The 21,408-nt window shown below is 40.8% G+C and overlaps 1 protein-coding gene across 1 annotated transcript in view; it reads left to right on the top strand.

The window, feature by feature from the left end:
- VPS13C (vacuolar protein sorting 13 homolog C) overlaps window positions 1-21,408 on the top strand; it is a 452,448-nt gene that overhangs the window by 413,131 nt on the left and 17,909 nt on the right. Inside the window, exons 80-84 of the mRNA XM_088446402.1 lie at window positions 3-126; window positions 3,864-3,978; window positions 14,721-14,809; window positions 15,875-15,998; window positions 16,542-16,631. Of these exons, the coding sequence (XP_088302528.1) occupies window positions 3-126; window positions 3,864-3,978; window positions 14,721-14,809; window positions 15,875-15,998; window positions 16,542-16,631 (542 nt within the window). The remainder of the gene's footprint in view (window positions 1-2; window positions 127-3,863; window positions 3,979-14,720; window positions 14,810-15,874; window positions 15,999-16,541; window positions 16,632-21,408) is intronic.

Below are 21,408 nucleotides of genomic sequence, written 5' to 3'. Positions count from 1 at the left end.
AGGTGCTAAGAAAGAAGGAGCTGCTGGGTTCTTCAAAGGCATAGGGAAGGGGCTTGTGGGTGTTGTGGCGAGGCCCACAGGTGGAATCATTGACATGGCAAGCAGCACCTTCCAGGGAATTCAGAGGTATGAATGTTCCAAGGAAGCAGATTCTGTGCTGAAGCACCCCCACTGATTATACACCCAATGGCAGTTCTGAAGTAGAGTGTAGTCTGAAAAGGAATAGAATTAATAGCAGGTATCAAGCAGCCGTCATCCCTCCATTTATTGGTGAGGAGTAACATGTTGCTGTTACATTTACACGCTCAAGCTTTTAGTATTAAGTGATTGGCAAGTGCTTCTCAATGCATCAAGCTCCCTTTATATTAATACAATTTTTATTTACAGATTTATTTTTTTCTGTTTTCATTGCAAACTTCAATCATTCCTATAATAAATACCTGATCTGTCTTGGAGAATTCCTGACCCATGACTACCACCCTTCATAGCCATACAGTATAATCTTCTCATCCTTTTCTTCTCTGAAAAAAAATCTTACTTGATTCCCCACTCCTTACACAGTACTGAGTGGGCCATTTCCTGCCTAACGTAATGTATCTACCATAATTCTGAGGTTACACTTATATTTCACTTTCTTTTATTGTGTTTTGAGGCTCTGTAATGGGCTCTCTAATATCTATATGCACTTAATCCCTTGGTCATCTAATAATTTGCTATGGCTTCACTTACCACCTTTTATACAGGTAACATTCTGCTACTGGAGACATAGAACAAATGTATTAAATCTACAGGCAGGTTCCACTCACTCAGCTCAGCTGTTTCTGTCCTGCCACTGGGTACACTTAAGGTAGGCTTTGCTTATGAAATCAAAGTGACTTTGAGTATTTGTGGTAATACTCAGTGACCTCTTTTCAAGTCCTGACTTTGGTTTTACCCATATGATGCATGGTAGCAGTTGTGCAGCAATATTAATGCCATATATAAATACAAAAGCAGCACTTTTTGTTGGTGCTTTTCACTTTCCCTGGAAATCGATCTAGCAAATGAAAGCATAACTATGCCTACTTTAAACATCAAGTAATGGTCTTTCTTTTGAGGATTAACCATACTTTTTCTGACAAAGTCCTGCTTGCAGAGTTTCTAGTCAGGTAGAGCTTTAAAATTATTCCAGAGATTTTGGAATTAATGAGGATGCCTTAATTGTGCACTCCTACAGTCACTGCCTGCAAGAGAATTTCCTGCCAAATTGACAAAAATCTACTAATCCCCATAGATGTCCAATTTGGAGAATAGACTACCAAAATTATCTGTGGTTCCTGAGGAGGATGAATCCTCTGTACTGAAGCAAGGAAAGACTCCTCCTTTCTCCTCCAGCTCTACTTGAGAGTGTAAATCTTAAGGTTTACTTTTAAAATTGTAGCTCTCAAACATCACTACAAGTTTAAAAATTGGATAGTCTATTTGATAAACGAAATCTTCACACCACAGGTTTTATGCAACAGTGGTCAGTCAAGCATCTGTAAAATATTGGATGGCAAAGTGGCCTTACTACCATGATAAATTATTCTTGGGTAACTGTTGGGCTTCAAGGCCCTCTCCACCTAGTCATGATGTGCACATAGAGAGGGAGCCTTCACAGTTCATTTTTTAACTAAATCAAATCTTAACTCTGGAAAAGTTGCATCCTCATTGCTGAATTTCTGATCCTTTTCCCAGCCAGGATATCCAGTAGAAGTGCATGTATAATTGCACTTCCCTGTGTCTACTGAACACATCTTTTACATCTCTTGTGCTATGTTAGTTATAAGATTTTTTTTTTTCTCACCAAATTCTCCCTTACCCACCCTAAGATGTTTTTCCTACCATCATTTACTAGCAATCTGATAAAAGCAAGTTCTTTCTAAGTCACCAGCATGAAAAATTGTTCTTGTCAGGAAGCCACTATTGGGCTGTTAATTGCCCATCAGAAGAACATATCTTTCTGACCAGTGCTTGATTGCAGATTTCTTCACGTTCACTGTGCTTGGTGGTCCAGGTGATGGGAGCAGTTAAATTCCTGTGGAATTGAGGGGCTAAATACATATGCCTGTATGTTTCCAGTGCTGGGTATTTCTCAGATATTCTCCCAGTGTCATTACTTTAAATGTGTAGCAACCACATGCTATACAAAGGTGATGTATAAGCCAGAGTCACTATAGGCATTTTGTTTTCTCTTACTGCAGAAACACCATCATAGAGCCCTACTATGAACCACCTGCATCTATTCATCTAGCTCAGCAAGAGTTCATTTATTCCACTGTCCTCGCAACCTCCCTGCTCTGGCTCTAGCAGGTACTCTGAAATTTGTATTTGCTATCTTTCCTCATAGTTCTGGAAATAAACTGCAGTTTTCTTAATATTAATCTTAAACAAACATGCTAAAACCTACAGCCACATGTAAACCTGGCTTTATCTCTTGGATACTGTCATGTTCTGAGTTTTTGCACAGGTAATACTCTGAGCCTTTTTTGTATATTCTAAATAAAAACAATTCTATCACTGCATTTGCTATGTCCCAATTTTGATCTCACCTCATATATTATTTATTTACACTACCTAAATTGAACTTACTCCAAACTGAATTAGTACTATTTATTTAATCTAAGTTCGTGAATTCTCCATTAATGTCATGCATTCCATCATTGCACCTAATTCCTACGTGTCCCTTTTTGTTTAGTTTATCTTTGCACACTTGTTAAATTGCACATTGGTTGTTACTGCTTTCTACTATTTGGCCTTTGCTATTTTGAATGCTGCAACCTCTCTTACCACATACATCTTTGCATCCCCATGCTGCCTCTGTGCTTGAATTGGCTTCCTTTACCACTCAGGATACAGTACAGATCCATTCACATTCCTTCCCCACCCAGTTACCTCCAAGTGTTTCCCCAATTCACAAGCTCTCTCCCAGGTCCTATTTCTTATTGCCTTTTGTTGCCTCCTTTTACTAGTCTGCCGGACATCTCTACAGCTGGATCTCTTCTCTGGAACTCTCTACCTTGTTTCTTGAAGCTCTTATCCAACTTTTATGTGGTTGACAAAAATCCACTTATTCTAAGACGTTATTCCTGACTTCTGTCCTGTACCTGTTACTCTCTCAGCAGCCTGGTCCCATTCCTGTTCTTACATCTGCCATGTTCACTTTTTCCCTTTAGATTGTGAGCTTATATGAGCAGGCTCCTGTTTCAGTTTGCAATTGTATGAAATGTGGGATACATATTTAACTGTACTGAGCTGTATAAAATGTTATATTAAAGTATTTTATGTTTCAGTGTATTTTGTCAGGTGTGATATTCTAAGACATCTTATTTGCTTTAGGGGGTAATTTAGCCACGAGGTTCCATCCAGAAAGCTATTCAGTTAGCCCAGTCTCAGTCAATGAATGTGACCAAAACATGACACTTACAGTGTGTTTCCTCTGATTTCTGCTGGAGACCTTAGGAAGCGCGAGCAAAAGTGGCTCTACCATAAATGCCGATTAGAGCGCATTTCATGCTCGCAAGCTGATCAAATCCCCCAGAGTTCATCCTCAGAATAGATATTAGTGATATGCATTGGCTCCATTACTGAGTTACATGCTTGTTGGAGGACCTGGAGATATAATTAGTGTGTAAGACTAACACCTGTCATTTTCCTTTTGTACAGTAACCTACATGCACAGTTTTGCTGTGGAAATAATGAAACATGCTCCACTAGAAGAAAAATCCCTGTGTTAGGCTAGCTTTACTCAGATAGCCAAAATTCACTATAGATTATTCTATTAGCATATGCACAGACTTGCTTCATCTTCCATTTTCACAGACTTGTATTCTTAATATCCTCAGAGTAGCGGAGTCGACAGAGGATGTGTCTCCACTCCGCTCCCCTCGTCTCATTCATGAAGATGGGATAATTAGACCTTACAACCAAAGTGAAGCGGAGGGCCTGAATTTATTTGAGGTAAGTGTTTGCTGGGATCCCCTAATAACAGACTGTACACTTTTTCTTGCTTTTATATCATTACCATTGAAAATATAAATGGTATTGTGCCTAGATAGAAAAATAACACACAAATCATAAACTATAATATCACACAATTCATGTAATAAAAAACATAACACAATTTGTTATAAAAACGGTCTTTAAGGATAAAAAAAATGACATGTACATAGGTCTGCAACTTGGTGTCAGTGGTAATTGGCTGTATTCTCAGTCCCACAGTGACACAGAAATCAAGTGGACCATGAATGGTGTTGTTGAAAACTAATAGACATCATTTAGATTATCTGTCCAACCAGCCAACTAGTTGATTGGTTGGAATGAAAATCTGGTAATGACAATCAGCAATTTGCTCCCAAACACCGGAAAATGGACAAAAACTGTTGTTTGAACACATTGTTTAGATCGAACATTTAACAAACTTGTCTGACGACCAGTTTCATCTGTTTTCTGGCATTTAGGAGCAAATTGCTGCTGATCATCATTTACTACCATACATTACCAGATTTTCATTCCAACCAATCAACTAGTTGGCTGGTTGGACAGATAATCTTTAGATGTGTGGCCAACTTTAGAGTAAGCATGCATGCTGTGTACATGGGCTGTTTAAACAACCAGATGGGCGAGAAGCAATGAATGAAACAAAATAGCAAAAATGCGTATAATAAATGCATTTTTGTAGGGATCAGTGATCTCTGCTTTAGTGTACATGTAACCTCCAGTTACCAGTTTGGTAAACGCAGCAGAGTTTAGTATTTCAATGTTTTGAGTTTAGAATAGAGGTGTCTCATGTTGTCCTATCTAGACATATTCTCAATCACCACCTATTTACAATGCTTCCGCTTGCTGTGTGAACTTAGCTTATGTACTTTCAAAACGCCATAACCAATATAATAATGTATAAATCCCTGTTATTATTATTATTCTTTATTTATATGGCGCCACAAGGGTTCCGCAGCGCCTAACAAGTACAGAAACAGTACATAAAAACACTTGAACAGAACAAAATCCCTGTGAGCAATACATTTACAAATACAAATTCCTATCTCTGCATCTTTATCCAGTCTGAACATCTGTTCTCTGGACAAACTAGCATACTGTAAATGTACTTATCTAAGTATTAAATGGACCCTGATGACACTTTTGAGATTCCTTTATAAAGTATTAATAATGGTAATTCATGCAGTCGTCATTTGTAATTTGTATTAAGAAAATAAATAGTTGTCTTTGAGAAAATGATGACTAAATGTGCTGCAATATCATATCTTATTATTAAATAGGATCATCAGTAAGTATAGCCACAACTCTGTGCCCAGATGACCATGATTGTGCGCAGTACAGAGGGGGCGTAAGTTAGTACATGCATATGCTATTAACTTTTTCATCTTTTACGCTAACGTAAGAAGGAGCATGTTCTGAATTAAATATTCTAAAGACTAATTTTGTCTTCTATCTTCTTTCTTTCTCTTTCCACACACGCAGCGAGAATTGGAATGAAGGAGAGTAAAATATATATTATCTTATCCTCATTCTGAGCCTCACAACTCCATTCTGTTTATGCTTAGGATGGATTTCAGTTCATGGACCTCTTGGTGTCTTGCACTTCACTTCTGTCGCCTTTCACGTTCACACTACATAACCATAAGTCTCTCGTCCCAGAGATGCCTCTGGTGATACGTATTGCAGTATGTAGGTGCCATATGCAGATTATACATACATATACTGATTCTCTTACTGCTGAGCACAAGCAGTTACGCAGGACATGTGCCATTTTTCTTGGAACAGGGGTATTTTGGTGATGAATGTACTGTATGTGCCTTTTTAATATATTCTATGTTGATTTTTTGTTTCATTTTCAAGGTAATGTAATGTCCTCTGCATTTTCCTATTTTTGTGTGGTAAAATTTCACTCGGGAGCAAAAACATGTTCGATCTTTGGCATTACTTAAGTGGCTCATAATATACCATAAACCAGTTTAAAATTACAGGAATTGTAAAAGCACAGGTCCCTTGATTATTTTGGTGCATGTGCATATTAAATATTGTGATATTTAAACGTTTCTTTCCCCACTTTACAATATCCGTAGTTGCATATCCCTTGTTATCTAATCCCGGGCTACTAATGTGTAATTCAGTGTATTGGTTGTACCCTTACCCCCACTGTCATCTCACTATGATATGATACCAGTGATGGATTATAAGTACAGATGAAGCTATCATGTATGACCATTTTTGTGGAATACTGAATGTGCTGGAGATTAAATTATCTCTGGGGAAGGATACTGGAAAATATTATAGGTCTATATTTTGAAAACTTAGTAATCAGTGTACGGTAAGGCATAATAAGATGTATTTACATTAGTTGGTAGGGGGACAAAGGCTTGGGTAGATTTTGAGATCCATGTAATAATAATCATGGACCAGCCTCGATTATTATGTATCCATATTGCAGGTAATATTTTCATTTTTAATGAAAATATCACCACTATGTACAAAGGGGAATTCGCAGGGACAGCGGTTGCAGTCCCAGCGAGTTATATCCCTGTCAAATTGTAGAAGTTTTCGCAGTAATGAAAGACTTGTCCGGGGGAAGCTGGCGCTGCACATGTGCACAGTGTAAGCTTCCAGAGGGCTGCAAGGGAGAGAGTGTAAGATCTCTCTCCTGCACCTGGAGCCTCCATAGGCTTAAAGCCACTTACCACTTCTGAAGATCTAAAGATTGTGTAAACTAACGGGGTCTAAGCTTAGCTTTTTGGAGTTTGGTACAAAGGGGTCAGATCATAGACCATATTGATAATAATGGGAACTGCAAGCTGCAGTGCTAATTAGCACTTTGCCATAAGTTTCTGTGAAATCTCCTGCATTATGTCATTAGTACATAGCAACAATACATAAAATTATGCAGAAACTGCAGTTTGTGCATAATTTTCTGTAAAGCTTTACAGGTCCCTAAATCTCCTGAAAAGTCACACTCCTTACAACCATTTTCTCATTGTCACAGCTGACGTTCATTGCCAACTTCAAACATTTCCAGGAGCTCAGCAGGTGCAAATGTAAATTTGTTATCCATGTTGTAGTGATGTATTTTTTCAGACGGTGGTTTATTATTTTCTAATACGTCGTTGAGTGTAAACCAAATATACTGATCTTATTAATAATTGTCTGCTAGCAAAAAAATACATTAAGAATAGTCATCTCCTAGTCTTTAATGGAACACCTCTATGAATGATTTCTAACAATAACATGCAGTTAATAGTGTTATAAATCGCATTTATGAACGTGGTATGAAACACACCCTACATCTGGTGCATTTATTACCAAACATGCCTGTACATTGTATAGGACTTTGCCCATGATCGAATAAATAGTGAACCTGTCTCATATTTTAGCATGTCGACAGTGGCCATGGCCTCAGAGCTTCTGCATATTTGTTATAATTTACACTAATGTTTAAGGCAAACTTGTATTTTTGTAAAATGCCCCATGGACGTATCATGTACTACAAGGTGAAACATGAAAATACCCATTACGGTGTAGTTATATAAATCCAGATATCCGATAGAGATGATCTCACTCAGCTCTGCCAGTTCTGGAGCCCACTCCATGCTATTATTGTAATGCCATTTGCAGCAAACACCATTAGAGGATCTTTCTGCACATCTACATTCCCCAGGACTCTGAATCCTTGAAAAATAAAATAAAAACGGATTTGCAGATTTCTATTGTCAGAAATATAAGCTACATGGCTCTTAGGTGCCTTTTCAATGCAACACTTGGCTTGCTGTAATAATGGTATTTACAGGGATAAATTAAGCATTGTTACTGCCTCCCAGTCAAATAAGCACAATAACTTCATGCAATTTATCAAAGGCAAATTGAGGATTTTTAATAACTTGGTGCAATATGCTCAAAACTTCTGTAACCAATCAAACACTAATTAAGAATTTTTTTGCACAGCTTAGAATATGGAAACAAACATCAGATTGGTTAGCAAATTGCATCATGTTATTAAATAAGCCCCTCTGAGTAGCATAGACAATAGCAGTCTTATTACACTAAGCTAGTTAGCAATGTTACTTGTTTTTGTATATTGTAAAGCACAGCGGTCTTAAAAGAGAAAATGTTTAAACGTTGTTTAAAATTAAACGTAAGTAAAGATTGCAATATAAAACATCGCTAAAACAAGGCATGGATGGTTTCTATGGAGAATTTTCACACACAGTATAGTAAAAAAAAAAAAAAAAAAAAAACTAAATTGTAATATCTGTCCAGGAGGACAGCAACATATAAACCTTCATTATGTGCTACTGTTTTAAAGTATATTTACAATGAAACTGATGTATAATTATATACAGGTAAATAAAGGACCAATTATCAAGGTGTGAAATTGTGTTTACGATATACTTAGCTGTTTACAATATACTTACCTGCACGTGTGTATATTTTTTATTTCTGTTAAGTATATTTTATGGTTTGACATTTATGTATCTCTGTACTGTAATTATTTGTGATTATGGTAACTGCCTTTTACATTAATGTCAGCTTTGTCTAAGGTCTCTAATCTGAGCAATAAATAGAATGACTAAACCTATCTTTTTACAGTTCATTCTTATTAGACTTTCACTATATTGTTCACATATTATAAGGTATCTCATATAAAAGGAATTATTCAATATGGGCGTTTCCAACCACCTCTGATAAGTATATTTCATCCAAAACTGCCAAGGGCCAAAAATGAATAATAGTTTAAAACACCACAATTTATAGAACTGCAGATTGTCAAAATGCATTTAATAACACATCCTCTATCCAAATGTCTTTGTATTATTAATCATTTGCTTAAACGAAGAACATAGACCATCCACAGATGAATAAAAAAAATATATATATATATATATATATATATATATATATATACACATATATATACTGTATGTGAATATATATAACACAAGAGGGCTCATAAACCAATGAATCTTATTTATAAAAGATAAATTCTCAGCAATAAAATATTTTTATAAATAAGATTCATTGGTTTATGCGCCCTCCAAATTTATTTGTGTGTGTTCGATTTTAGTTCCCACTAACAGGGGTTCAATTAGAGGTGCTGCTTCCATTCTTTAGCGCAAATACAGGCATTTTATATATATATATATATATATATATATATATACCAGGTGTGGGCAACCTTTTTTCTGCCGAGGGCCAATTTGATATATATAACATTATTCGCAGGTAGGTGCAGGCCACGCCCCCTTAATGTGACATCACACTGGGCAGGGCCACAATCGTCTGTGGTTACAGCAAAATCCTCAGGATGCTCCAGGGAGCTGTAAGGGCAGCGGTATGACCGTCTGAACCGTCCTAAGGATGCTCCAGGCTGCACTGTTGCATAGATTTCTGGCTGCAGGGTGCCATTCTAGGCACCCTGCTAGCCAGTTAAGACTAGCAGAAAAAAGCTCTGAGGGCCAGACCAAATGATTCCGGGGGCCTTATTCGGGCCCCGGGCCTAAGGTTCCCCATCCCTGATATAAACACACACACACTGACTTATCTTCTCTCTGGCTCCTCCTCCTCACGGCTGTCCTCTTCCCCCTGTCGTGGCTCCATCCGAACACACACCCGCAATCCCATACGCTCCTGGTCCTCTTCTCCTAATCATGTCATGTCTCCCTCACACAGGCCTCCACTGCGCACGCTTTGAGGAGATAGGACAGTTTTACACAATTATAATACGTATATATAGGTATTTTGCCAGCACTGGTCAGAGTGCTTCTAGGACGCATCCTTTTAGGACACCATCGATAACCTGAGAATCCTGTGACTTAATGTTTAACTGACAGAACAGGAACATCACACAGGGAGAACAGCTTCTAACAATGTCAGACACAAACAACATTAAACAGCAGTAAAGAATAAACACACATTTAGGCACAGTAATAACAATCAACAAGAATTAACCTTTTGTTCTGGTCCAAATTTTGGAATAGGTATAGTATTCAGGGATGAAGGAGAAGGAAGGATGGCGTTATAAGGAAAGGGAAAAGAGGGGTGTGGGGGTTACTAGAGGGACTGACCCCGTACAAGTTCCCAGAGCTTAATGAAAGATCTTGAAGAGTTGGTGAAGTACCAGATTCAAATAATAACCACCTGCAAAGCGTGAGGAGAAGATTGTGGCTAGTCTGCAGCAATTTAACAAGTAGCACTGAGACGACATGGCAGATTCATTATTTTAATGTTTTGTAGCAAAAGGAACATTTAATGGGAGGAGGAGGAACCTCGGAGAAACTGGAATCTCTAGATTCAGGAGAGAGGTCAGGGGTTGCCTTTATGTAAAATGCTGATATTTTAGGACAAAGGTTCTAAAACTCAGTCCTTCTGGACCCCAAAGTGCATGTTTTCCAGGTCTCCCCACAGAATCACAGGTGATATAATTAGCTCCATCTGTAGATCTTTAAAATGTGTCAGTAATGAATACACCTGTGCACCTGCTAGGTAACCTGAAAATTCTGCTAGATGAGTAGTGTAGTGATGCAATAATGTAAATAAATTGTAAGGACTCCGAATGGGAAGGATCTGAAATCAATGGAGAATGCGAGGTAGAACATTCATGGTAACAGCCGTGAACTGGCCCAGCCATGAAGTAAAGATATAGCTTCATGAGTATTATTATCATTATTTATTAATATGGTGCCACCAAGTGTTCGTGTTGAACAAAGTTAAAATTACATGGAAATACAACTAATTCAATACAGAAAGTACTACGAACAGATGGTACAAGAAGGTAAATTAAACAGTGATATAATACAATAACAAAGTGAGTGTCAGTAAAACAGTATCAGACTGAAAGGATCATAAAACGAGAGTGGGAGCACACTGGGGACAGGGAAAGTGCTTGGAGAGGACAATGGTGGAAAGAACTTAAATATTTATTGATATACAATGCCTTGCAAAAGTATTCACCCCCTTGGCTTTTTACCTTTTTTGTTACATTACAACCTGTAATTTATTTATTTTTTAATCTGAATTTTATGTGATGAATCTGCGCAAAATAGTCTAATTTGGTGAAGTGAAATGAGAAAAATATATATAAAAAAGAATCTTTATAAATAAAATTCTGAAAATTGGCATGTGCATATGTAATCACCCCCTTTGCTATGAAGCCCCTCAAAAGTTCTGGTGCAACCAATTACCTTCAGAAGTCACATAATTAGTGATATTAAGTCCACCTGTGTGAAATCTAAGCGTCACATGATCTGTCAGTATAAACACACCTTTTTTGAAAGGCCCCAGAGGCTGCAACACCACTAAGCAAGAGGCATCACACCATGAAGACCAAGGAGCTCTCCAAACAAGTCAGGGACAAAGTTGTTGAGAAGTACAATTCTGGGTTGGGTTATACAAAATTATCAAAATCTTTGATGATCCCCCGGAGCACCATAAAATCCATCATCATCAAATGGAAAGAACATGGTACCACAACAAACTTGCCAAGAGAGGGCCGCCCACAAAAATTCACAGACCGGGCAAGGAGGGCATTAATCAGAGAGGCAGAACAGAGACCAAAGGTAACCTTGAAGGAGCTGCAGAGTTCCACAGCAGAGACTGGTGTATTTGTGCATGTGACCACAATAAGCCGTACACTCCAGAGAGTTGGGCTTAATGGAAGAGTGGACAGAAAAAAGCAATTACTTAGTTATACAAAATAAGAAGACACGATTTGAGTTTGCCAAAGGGCATGTGGGCGACTTCCCAAATGTATGGAGGAAGGTGCTCTGGTCAGATGAGACTAAAATTGAACTTTTAGGCCACCAAGGAAAACACTATGTCTGGCGCAAATCCAACACATCCAATCACCTCAACAACACCACCCCCACAGTGAAACATGGTGGTGGCAGGATCATGCTGTGAGGATGTTTTTCAGCAGCATGTACTGGGAAACTGATTCAAGTTGAGGGAAAGAAGGATGGTGCTAAATACAGGGATATTCTTGAGCAAAACCTGTTTCAGTCTTCCTGTGATTTGAGACTGGGACGGAGGTTCACCTTGCAGCATGACAATGACCCGAAGCATACTGCTAAAGCAACACTCGAGTGGTTTAAGGGGAAACATTTAAATGTGTTGGAATGGCCTAGTCAAAGCCCAGATCTCAATCCAATTGAGAATCTGTGGTCAGACTTGAAGATTGCTGTTCACAAGCGGAAACCATCCAACATGAAGGAGCTAAAGCAGTTTTGCCTTGAGGAATGGGCAAAAATCCCAAGGGCAAGGATGTGGCAAGCTCATAGAGACTTATCCAAAGCGACTTGCAGCTGTAACTGCTGCAAAAGGGGGCTCAACAAAGTACTGACATTAGGGGGGTGAAAAGTTATGCACACTGAAGTTTACTGTTATGTTGTCCTAAATGTTGTTTGATTCACAATATAAAAAAAACACAATTTCCCAGTTGTAGGCATGTTCTGTGAATGAAATGATGCACACCATCAAACAATCCATTTTAATTCCAGGTTGTGAGGCAACAAAACATGAAAAATGCAAAGGGGGGTGAATACTTTAGCACACACATATTATGCAGCACTTTACAGAGAAAATGACAGTTATTCACATCAGACCCTGCCCCAGTGGAGCATACAATCTATATTCCCTACCACATGGACACACATACTAGGGTTATTTTCTTTGGTAAGAAACCAATTAACCTACCAGTGTGTTTTTTTGGAGTGAGAGAGGCAACCCATGCAAACAGTGGGCACATACCATCTCCACACATATAAGTGCCTTTGTCCAGGGCGCAGAGAGTGGGGGGGAGTGGGTAGAAATTACCCGGGCCCAGGCTTCCTGAGGGGCCCGGGTCCAGCGCCGCCCCCCCCCCCCCTCACAGCAGCCCAGCACACTGCGTGTGCTGAGCTGCAGTGGGAGACTGCTCGTGGCTGCTGACAGCAGTCTCCTCTGCCTGGGGGGGGGAGCGATCACACTGATCACGTCCCCCCCTGGCTTTGCGCCGGGCTGAGGGGGCTCAGAGCGCCCCCCCTCCCCAGCACGCAGTGGCGCTGCAAAACGTATTTTTGTATTCAGGAAGGGGGCGTGTCCACGCCTCCCGTGATTAAGCCATGCCCCCTATTACCCGGGCCCACCGCGGCTCTTGGCGGGCCTGACTGTGTCAAGTATTTAACTTATTGACCACGGGAATTTGGATATTATTGTGAGGTGAAGGAATGAGGCAGAAAGGCAGAGAGATGAGAGCTAAGAGGGTTAGGAAAGTTGGTAAGGTTTGATGAACAGGTGCATTTTCCGGGTACTTTTGAAACAATGCAGACTGGTAGACAGTCTTAGGATGGGGGGAGATGAGAGCTTCTCACCTCCGCCCATCCTAACGGACTACCAGTCTGCATTGTTTCAGAAGTTCACAGAGAAATCCTGGATACGGGAGTGAGAAGAAGAAATCCTTTACAGAGGCAAGGAGACAGATGAAGAGCTGAAAGAGCAATGGGGAGTGTGGATTGAGATGTAGAAAGGGGAGGAGTAATGAAGTGCATTGAAGGCCCGGTTATGTAAGGGAAGATGAGTAACTGAAGGAAAAGGAGAGGTTGTGTCAAAGCTATGGGATGGGAAGATCAGACAAGCTGCAGCATTGGGGATATGTGTAAAGGCAGCAGGGCCCTCTTACCTCTATGTCTGTCTGTTATTACCCTGTTTTGTTCTATCAATGTTTCCAATTGTAAAGCGCAACGGAATATGCTGCGCTATATAAGAAACTGTTAATAAATAAAATAAATAAATAAATAAAGGGGCTCACATATCTGGGACAGATTACTGCAATTCCCCGTTCTGCCGACTTCAGGGCTGGGGGATAGGGGATATTCAACATGTTGAATTTCCCCTATCCACCGACGGATTGCCTATCATCGATGTCGGCGGATCGGGATGCTATCGGCAGAATGTGGAGTCATGGCTCAGGTGTATGGGGGCCCTTAAGAGGGGAGGGAGAGGAAAACCATAGAGAAAGAAGGTGCAGTAGTCCAAAGCGGGGCATAACAAGGGCTTGAATAAGAGATTTATACCCTCAAAGTACTATTGCGACCAGATAGTGAGAGTGAAATAGAGACACACATGGGATGAATTTGTTTGCTTAAAGTACAGGCAAATAGATAGTGATCATATTGAATGTTTACTGAGTTTGTATGGATTTGTTGTTTTTAAGAGAGATGTTTTTGTTCCTGAGCTTTTCTGCCACTGGTGAGCAGTTTCATTTCCATAACTTATATCTATAATGTGGAAATCTATACACTCATCACATAAGCATTATAGATACAGAATACTGGCCATATTACAATGTCATCAATTTCATTGCTATAATAACTACTGTAAAGAAGAAGAGGGAGTTTCACTTTACTGCCTAATGTTATCCATCACAGAGTGGCAGAACCACTGCGGGTTGGGCAGGGCCATTCATGTGTTTTGAAATGGTTCCTCTGACACAGCCTGAAACAGAGGTACAGTATTATAGAACCATCGCTCTTCATACAGGATCTCTAACTGTAATTGTTTGGTCACTTTTGGTTGGATACAGAATGACAAATTCGTTTTGACATTGGCGCTGAGTTGCCCTGCACTGGTGCTGAGAGGAGGGCTTGGACATATTCTGGGAAGTATTCAATGCAGCAATACCAATAATTGCTTTTTCTATTGTTTTAATATTGTAGAATTCAAATATCAAAAAGATGGATGGAGAAATATACAGATACTGCTGCTCTTTAAATAATAAGAAATCCAACCTCCTGGTCACCAACAGGTTTGTTACTCTTCACTTCACTAACTTTGGACAAACAGCTGACTTGGGCCTGTTATATTAAAACACTGCTTACAGGGGTGGGCAATAAGCGCTCTTCCAGTTGTTGTTGAACTACACATCCCAACATGCATTGCAATAGTTTTATCATGTCCAAATACCAAAACTGGCAGGGCATGCTGGGATGTGTAGTTCTACAACAGCTGGGGGGGCAGCTTATTGTCCACCCCTAGCTTAGACGTTCTAAAAATGCTATTGCTAAATTGAAAGGGACTTTATATTGCAACATTAAAACAACTCATTTGCCTTATAACTATATGAAAGAAATGCAAATGTCATAATGGACAGATTGTTCATACCACAAGTGTTCTACCATTCTCTATGTTCATTTGGCCACTGACCACACTGTTCCCTTTACACTTACTGATCAGCATTGATTACATTTTGTTAATGTACACGTTGGCTATTTGTGCATGCTGGCATGTGAAAAACGGGGTACATATATGCATACATACATACTTGGGGTATACACTAACCACCATGGAATTGTACAGCATCAACATCTGACTTATGTGATTAAGGCCTCCATAATGTGGTCATTGTTCTAACTTATGATATTTCCTTTTTTCTTAATATCCCAATGTTGATAATTGCAGAATATCACAAATTAATTGAATTGTACATGTTTCAATGGGTTGGGTACAGTATCCCGGCAGTCGGGATACAGACAGCGGCATCCCGACAGAAGTAGGTAAGTGTTCTAACCCTAACACACCTTTCTCACAGCCTAAATATAACCCTTCCCCTAGTGCCTAAACCTAACCCTCCCCCCTAATACCATCAGGATTCTGGAGCCGGGATCCCGACCGCCAGGATGCCTACTGCATCTCCATTTCAATATAGGATTATATACAGGGATTTCTGGTCTTAAATGGTTTTCATATTGACTATCCACAAAAAAAATTGTTTTTTTTATTTAGTAGGAAAAATACATATTCGTAAATACTCTGTACAGTACACTATGGTATGGCTGGTAAATTCATATAATGTGTTTAATTGTACAAACAGGAGGTTGATGTGTGTGAAGGAGATGGAGATTTTGGGACACAGAAGTATGGATTGGGATTACTCCTATGAAGATTTCCTCCATCCGCCAACAGTAGAAGATAATGCACTGATACTCTCTGTCAAGGTATGTGTAAATGGCTTTTGAGCTGGGATGAGGGAGAGGTTGGTATGTGTTTCTTTGAAATAAAGCATTGTAATTTGTCAGAAAATATAGCCAAGTAGCTGTGGTGCAAGGTTTCCTATATACAATAGAGCTAATCTGTGAGTAACTTTGCTGATATGAGGGAATTATTTGTGAGGACTTGTGTCTAAATAGGCTACGTCTGGAGATAATGTTATGTGAAATGAGAGGAAATGCAGATAATTATCTACCAATAATTGGGTGGCAGTATATCCTAGTATAGAATTGTATATTAAGGTGAATACTTCTGTCACCTACACACAGTGGGCTGAACCCACTATTCACAAGACTGCAGCCTAGCAATTTATTAGGAACCAATACCTCATGAATGCTGACCATGACGTTCCTGAGTGACATAATGATACAGTATCACCTAGCTGTTCCTAATTACATTACCATGTGCCTGCAAACATTCCATTCCATTTATCTGTACTGTGTCTGGTAACACAAATGTATTAGATGACTTTGCTTATCTTTCTCTGTTAGGATCACAGTATATCAATGTTCCAGAAGAAGGAGAATGCTGTTCAGGAGGTGAAGAAAAGGATCACTCTCCATAACAGCACTGTTGCTCAGGTAAATCATTGTAGTCATTGGATGATGGGTTCCAGCAGATGTATTCTTGTCCTTCCTGTGACTATATGAAATTAGCATTTTGCCTTAGTAGTCTCATAAAATATATTGTAAACCAGGGGTTTTTACTGTCAATCCTCAATTAACCCAACAGGTCATGTTTTCAGGATTTCTGTCTATGGAAACAGCTGGGATAATTATGACCGATCAAAGTAGATTACCCTGTGCATGATCTTGAAATTCCTGAAAACATGAACTGTTGGCAGTACTTGAGGATTAGAGTTGACATTCCTGCAGTAAGCACTGTGTATTACTGACAATGCAAGGATATATGCATTGAATTTGTACCTTAATTTGACCATTATAGTAATCACTATGTGAGATTCATAATGCCATAGAAAATACCAGGCTTTCAGTAACTGTCAGATTCACTTGCTTACCATCCATAGATATATTCCATAGACAAAAAAGGGGAGATTGTGGTCACTGAGTGGGATGTGTGTGCCACATAACTGCTCAGACCTCCGTTGCATAGACTGCATGTGTGTATTCCAATAAGCACACAATTCTGTGAATTAGCAGCTCCACCATTTTGTGAGTGATAGCAATCTCACTCTGTGAGAGTGCTAAATCTGCAGTTGACCACAGGATGTGATGGCATACCATATCTGTATTGCGCAAGGAACACATCCATTAAGGCGTCAGCCTTAATGATCGGAATTTCATTGCTTTTTTAAGTTTGGCAGAAATTCAGTAGGTTTTGTAAAATTTTAGATCATGTCTAAGAAGCCTTAATGGGGCATGTAAAACCGTAAGGATTCAGACACCTCAACAATCGCACTGGGTTCCAACATCCTTCTTACTCCATACATCCATCTCATTCTGAATACACAATCCACTTCCTAATTACGAAAACTATCATACTCTGTCCATGCATGTACACTTTCTTCCCCTGTATGTTGCTCTATCTTCCCCAATCCCTACTATTGTGTATATTCCCATTTGTGCTAGTCTGCATTCCCTCATCCACACCAATCTGTCTTTACCCATCTGCGCTGCTCTGTCTTCCCGCATCCATGCCACTCTGTACCCCCCATCCACGTCACTCTGCCCTCCTAAACCGTGCCACTCTGTCTCCCCCCAAACCCCATCCACGCTGCTTTCTCCCCCCCATCCGCACCACTGTTTTCCACCCATCCGCATCACTTTGTCGTCGTCCTGCACCACTGTTTTCCACCCATCTACATCACTTTGGCTACCACCCCTATCTGTACTGCTTAATCTTTCCCCCCTCTCCACGCCTTTGTCTCCCCCATCCACACCACTCTTCCATCTATGCAGCTCTATCTTCTGCTCAGACCTCAGTTGCATAGACTGCATGAGTGTATTCCAATAAGCACACAATTCTGTGAATTAGCAGCTCCACCATTTTGTGAGTGGCAGCAATCTCACTCTGTGAGAGTGCTGAATCTGCAGTTAACCACAGGGTTTGATGGCATACCATATCTGTATTGCGCAAGGAATACGTCCATTAAGGCGTCACCCTTAATGATTAATATTTCATTGTTTTTTTAAGTTTGAGTGGCAGAAATTTAGTAGGTTTTGTGAAATTTCAGATCATGTCCAAGAAGCCTTAATGGAACATGTGAAACCGAAAAGTTTTTGTCTATGGAATTTAATTGCTTTTTTATAATTTATTAATCATCGGGGGCGGAAGCAGCAAACCGGGCCACCTGCAGGGAAGAAGGACAACAAAATGGTACACTACTGCTGGTGTTGAAGGGGACAGCACACAGGAGGTGTTTCGGGGTTGCAGAGGGAGAGACGGCTGCGGGGGCAGACTGCAGGCGTGCGGGGCAGTGGCAGTAGCGGAGCAGTGCACAAGGGGTGCGGATTAGTGGCAGCAGCGGGGCAGTTCACTGAGGCAGCAGCTGGGGACCGGTGCTCTCTGCTGCTGATGGTCCCAGCCATGAACTGTTAATTAAGGCCCCTACACACGGAACTATGTGTTCACGATGTGATATTGTGAACGATTTCCCTTGAACTCTTAAACAGCACATTTTGACATAAGATCTATTGTGCAAGATCTAAAGATAGCTGACTGCATGCACGGATCAGAGAGATCCATGATGCAGGCATCTGTGTTAAAAAAAAAATGATTCAGAAATGAACGCATGGATCAGTGCGATCCGTGCGGCATGCATCTGAGAAAAGGATTAATTCAATAAGACACAGATGCATGGACGGATCAGTGAGATCCGCCCATGCATCTGTGTTAGAAAAAAAAAAAAATGAAAACAAGTGAATTATTTATTTCTTTATTTTTTAAATGGCATGTCCCCCCCCCTTTCCTTCAAGCACAATTAACCCCTGGATTTTCACAGCCGGTCCTGTTTGTGAAAATACAGGGGAAAAACGACATAGGGGTCCCCTGTGTTTAGCATAACCAGGGCCAGGGTTTTCGGAGCCAGTCCTGGTTGTCAAAATACAGGGGACAAAAGACATTGACCCTTGACCGCTATTCAGCCCTGAAGTGATGGGGACCCCCCCAATAAAGGGGCCACCCTCTCCAGGTCACCCACGGCCTAGGCTGATAGCCGGGGTTATCCCCGGCACCCCTGGGCTGTGGGTGTTGGGTTGATTGTGTAAAGTGTGTAGTGTAAATATATAAAAATATTATATTATCTTTTGCAGTAGAACTATAGGCCCCAGCAAGCCTCCCCACATGCTGGTACATGGAGAACCACAAGTACCAGCATTACGGGCCCGCTGGCAACTGTAGTTCACCTGCAAAAGAAATATTAAAATAAACACACTACACTTTAATATTTAAATAAGAGTTTATTATACAGCATATTCACCTGGGGGGCGGCGGTCTTTAAGCTCTTTTTCATGGCCCCTGCCTCCCCAGGGCTTCCGTTGCCTTCATCTAGGGGGAGTGGTCTTTAAGCTCTTTTGCATGGCTGCCGCCTCCCCAGGGCTTCTGGCGTCTTCTTTCTAAAGGAGCTTTTCACACTCCTTCCCCCACCAACAGACTGCCAGCCGCTGCCTCGCGCTGGCTTATATAAGCCAGCCGAGGGGCGGGGCACTGACATTGCGAGCCGTGATTGGCACCGCTGCTAAACTCTGCAGAGGTCTGCCTGCATGCCCACTAGCTCCGCCGGGTACTGCCACCAATGCTTGCTACCTCCACCGGGACCTGCAGCCTTGTCCGCTACCCCTGCCGTGTCCCGCTGCCACCATGCCTGCTACCTCCGCCGGTTCCCCGCCGCCGCTAAGGCATGCTACCTCTGCCGGGGCCCCGCCACTAACGCTTGCTACCGCCGCCGCTAACGCCAGCCATGTTACTGCACCTAGGTGAAGCCACTGTATATCTCCTGCAGGAGACACCTACTGAGCATGCACAGCAAATTGACCTTTCATATCTATATAATGGGGCATTTGTGGGCTAATAGTTTAAAAACTGTAACTCTCTCAATTACCTGAACCCTAAAAGGCCACTGGAACAAGAGCTACCTAACAAAACAAGCACCAAGTCCTAATTAGTCCTCTTCCCTGAGTTATGCTTTCCCAAAAATCCAAAGAGAAATAGTTTAAGAGAGTGCACAATAAAAATTAAAGTGCAGCTAGAGTGGTACAAATGAGTATACACCCAAGGAAATACTCAAAACATGGAAAGCAATAGGTCAAACGTGTACAATCTCACAAGCGCTCTCCAATTACCACAGTTACATATATGGTTAACACCACAGTGTAAAAACACACATCAATCGGATAATTAAATCTCCCTTAATTTAGCGGGTACTGGTAAGTCCATTCATATGTGTAGATGAATGTCCACAGGGTTCCCTTTGAGAGAAGATTCCAGACCTCTATGTAGGGGATAACTGTAATAAAATAATGCCTTGCCAGCCCTTAGATTCTCACACCAGGCATGGAATGACACATAAAAAAGAAAAATATAGTGTAGATTCCTTTTTAAAAATGAACACCTTTAATTACAAGTTGCACTTACAATCATGAAGTGGTAAATAGGCACATAACAACATCCCATAGGCAGGCAGCATCAGTAAATGACCGATGGAAAACGTCCCATGTCCCAGTTCACACAAGGGAAAGGTGAGCCTGAGATTCGGATAATCAGGTCCACCAAAGACGGGAGGCGATGCAAGCACTGCTCAGGGTTTAAAGAAGAAGTGAGCCACACTTAACGCGTTTCGGACACGGTTGTCCTTAGTCAGAAGTGTATTTCGGCTCATCCAAATGGGGCTTTATATACCTTGTATAATCCTAACTTTCAGCTGTTGTCACTTGCCACGCTGTCTCCGGCTCAACCGGAAGCCGGAAGTTAGATGCGCTCCGCCGCACCCGGAAGTTCCATAATGCGTTCCACGTACGATCCTTCATACAGTCACATGATACCTGGCACCTGGATGTATTCCACAGTACCCGGAACTTCCATAGTGCGTTCCACGCACGATCTGTATGAAAGATTATACAAGGTATATAAAGCCCCATTTGGATGAGCCGAAATACACTTCTGACGAAGGACAACCGTGTCCGAAACAAGATTAAGTGTGGCTCACTTCTTCTTTGAACACTGAGCAGTGCTTGCATCGCCTCCTGTCTTTGGTGGACCTGACTATCCGGATCTCAGGCTCACCTTTCCCTTGTGTGAACTGGGACATGGGACGTTTTCCATCTGTCATTTGCTGATGCTGCCTGCCTATGGGATGTTGTTATGTGCCTATTTACCACTTCATGATTGTAAGTGCAACTT

The sequence above is a fragment of the Taudactylus pleione genome, unplaced genomic scaffold (genome assembly GCF_031769625.1).
Source record: "Taudactylus pleione unplaced genomic scaffold, aTauple2 ptg000019l, whole genome shotgun sequence".
NCBI lineage: Eukaryota > Metazoa > Chordata > Amphibia > Anura > Myobatrachidae > Taudactylus > Taudactylus pleione.
This window is presented reverse-complemented; position numbering and strand designations above follow the sequence as displayed.